Source organism: Nicrophorus vespilloides, unplaced genomic scaffold (assembly GCF_001412225.1).
Source record: "Nicrophorus vespilloides isolate i.1.1-1 unplaced genomic scaffold, Nicve_v1.0, whole genome shotgun sequence".
In the NCBI taxonomy this organism is placed as follows: domain Eukaryota; kingdom Metazoa; phylum Arthropoda; class Insecta; order Coleoptera; family Silphidae; genus Nicrophorus; species Nicrophorus vespilloides.
Window position 1 is genome coordinate 45,577 of NW_017097249.1, and position 3,123 is coordinate 48,699.

The 3,123-nt window shown below is 35.5% G+C and overlaps 1 protein-coding gene across 1 annotated transcript; it reads right to left on the reverse strand.

The window, feature by feature from the left end:
- Position 1: 1 nt before the first annotated feature.
- On the reverse strand, positions 2 to 2,276 carry LOC108559549 (G2/mitotic-specific cyclin-B-like; the record flags this gene model as incomplete). The annotated part of the gene is made up of 2 exons (XM_017916866.1): positions 1,783 to 2,276; positions 2 to 1,027 (listed from the first exon to the last, which is right to left on the reverse strand). Coding segments are annotated over exons 1-2 (1,299 nt in total), but the record flags the coding sequence as incomplete, so codon positions are not given.
- Between the last annotated feature and the right edge of the window lie 847 nt (positions 2,277 to 3,123).

Consider the following 3,123-nt stretch of genomic DNA (forward strand, 5'->3'; position numbering starts at 1 on the left):
GTCTAGCTAGTCGACGGACTAAAGCCCCTTTGAGTTTGTAATTAAGACTCATCTCAGAAAACTGTGATGAGGCGTATTTCTTTCTGATGGCTTGGAATTTAGACGTCTCAGCCCTAAGGAGGGCCGCCGACAACTCGGCCATCGTATCTTCGATGTCTGTATAATAGTATTCAGTGTAGTGAAACAGCGTCTCTATCCAGACTTTTATCGGTTTCGATCTTTTTAAAATGCTGATGGACAGGCAGCATGCGGCAGCCGCTTGCAGTGATGGCTTTATATGACAAATTCCATATTCCAAAAGGGCCAGCTCCAATAAGTATTCGCCTAGCGTGTGCTGCGATTTGTTTGCCTTTGCAATTTTATTGAAACGCCTCAAAAAATGCAAAGACGATGGTCTGTTAAAACTGAAATCTAGTCTCTTCAAAATATCGCCTTCCATGAAATGAATTTGTTCTTTACTGAACGAATCGTTGCAAAAGTAAAGAAACTCAGATACATCAGGCAATAAATTTTCTTCGTTTCTCTTTCCAGCTATCAGCATAGCTGACGTGCCCACCAATTGTAAAGTTTCGTGGCCAATGTTCTTATTGGCTTGTAAATATCTGTCCACGGTGAACACAGACTGATGGAATGTTTCGGATAAAAACTTGAAATCCAAATGAACTTCAGACATCCAGTTCATCAGGTCTGAACGCATTTTCGGCGTCGATTTGTGGTCATCATTTAAGAAATCTTTTCGAATTGAGTATATTCTCCAGTTCTCCAGTGTTATGTATTCCATAATGCCTTTAATGTTCTCAATCGCAACTTCCCATTCCTCAGCAGAATAGCACTCTGCAGATGATATATAATTTTCGTCCAAATCGGTTTCTTGTCTTCTCAAATAAACTCCATTTGAAGGATTCACAGTCTTCTTCACCTTAAGTTTTTTCGCAATTTTAATAGGGCTTCTTTGAATACTTTCACTTTTCCATTTCACATTACCATCTCTTAGCAGGATACATAGAAAGTCTGAATTGTTCCCCATCTAAATAGCAAAAATGAAAAAAAGAAAATAAGCATAAAAATATTAATATTAAATTTGATGCACTATATGTATTTCTATACAATTTGGCACGTGGTTAAGCTTGTATAAAAACATTATTTAAATCAGCCATTTAACACGTTGACGACAGTATGACCTACCGCTGGGTCTTACATTATGAATAATAGTTTTGTTGTTATGCACGCGAAGCATTCTAATAATTTTTGAAGCAATTTAGAAAAATACGTGATATTGTGACAAAATTTATGAATACTTTACAAAATACATTTCTGACAATTGTTATAAACTATTTAAAATTTACGAATTTTTGTTCACAGCAGACAAACCGATTATGCGTCGTATTTAACGTTGTGAATGTTAATTACGGATTGTCCAAATTGTTCTATTTCCTGTTTTAATGCTTGGATATCTACATCTGGGGATATTCTTTTAATTACTACTACACGATATGTTCTGTCAATTTTTGAGCTGGTAACTATGGAATCTAATATATTCGCTAGATAAGACTTTATAAAGTTTTTGTACGCGTCCGAAGAGTTCGGTTGTATTTTTGCAAAATCACGAATTAGTTTAAGTGCGTTAAACGTTAAAGGTTATCATTAACGAATATCGGCGGTGTTTTGTCTGCGTTTGATGTTTGTCTATGTGCTTCCTTCACTACTCTAGTTTGCTCTAGTTGGCAAGCTGAAGAGAGTTGATGCAACGTTTATGTAGTCCGTTATTTGTTTTTGTCTTACCTGTTTTTCTTTTTGTATTGTTCGGTAGTTGGTGTTTTCTTCTAGTTGTTCTTCATCTTCTGAGCTGCTAGCTTCATATGGAGACAGCTTCGGTTTTTTTGTTTTCTTGCATGCTATTTGTATATCGTTCGGCAGTTCTGATATTATCTTGTTTAGATATAATACTTCGTTTTTTATAACTTCTTGTGTTTTAGTGTATTTCTTTACTAGTCTCATCAGTTTGTCAGCACTTTCTCTAAGGGCGATCATCTTTGTTTCTTGTATTTGTTGCATTTTTTACTATTTCTTTTTAAATACGAAGTGTTGTCCACGTGATTTTTTTTTCAACTTTCACTCTAATATTATCTATGGTACACAGATGTCTTTACGGTCCCTTTTTGGATTGTTTTTCTCTTATTTTCACGTATATTTTGTATATGTCAGGCACGTACAAAGTTAACTCGATTGTGAAGATGCAAATACAAATCCATTGGTTAGAAATTGCATTTGGGATGGGTTGTGGTGAGTTCAATTTCATTGGCTGGCAAACTAACGTGCTTAACGGATTTTTCATGGCGCGAATGTTTGAAAATGTTGACCATCGAAGGTTTATGACCGATTCTGTTTTCTCTTTAAGGTCGCAACATTTTGGATTCAGAGAAATATGCGCTGCTGTACTCAGAGATACAATGACAATTTATTCTTAGAAAAAAAAACAAGTTTTTGAAAATACTTTATTTTTAAGACTGTTTATTTATATACCAGATTAATAAGTTAGCAGTGGCATTAGTTGTGTGCTCGTTACAGTTGCAGTAATTGACTAGTTTTAGATTAAATACATGTCTATACCTAACCAAACTGCACCTAACCGCACGTTATCCTAGACCTAGAGTATATAAAACTAACAGAGAGGCCTCCCGGTCCACCTGTCTTAACAGTTATTGTCAAACGAGGAAAATCTGGAACCAATATACGATTGTTTCTAGGTGTACCTGAGGCCCACGGGCCAAATCCAGGTGAAAGAGGTGTTGTGGCCAACCACTTTATTATTAATTATTGATATATAACTACTATGTATACTCTTTATCTATGTAAGGGCCAAATCCAGGTGAAAGAGGTGTTGTGGCCAACCACTTTATTATTAATTATTGATATATAACTACTATGTATACTCTTTATCTATGTAAGTACAGTCTTATGGAAAGCCCCTCGAAACCAAACAAGCCTATCGGCACTTGAAACATCCGCTTAGAGTAATAAAACCATTTTAGAGAAACGATCTGTTTCTCATATTTTGTTAGTTTTACATATGTCACCCTCTTGAAAGGGGCATATGTGTAAAATCGGCAGCTAACTATACAA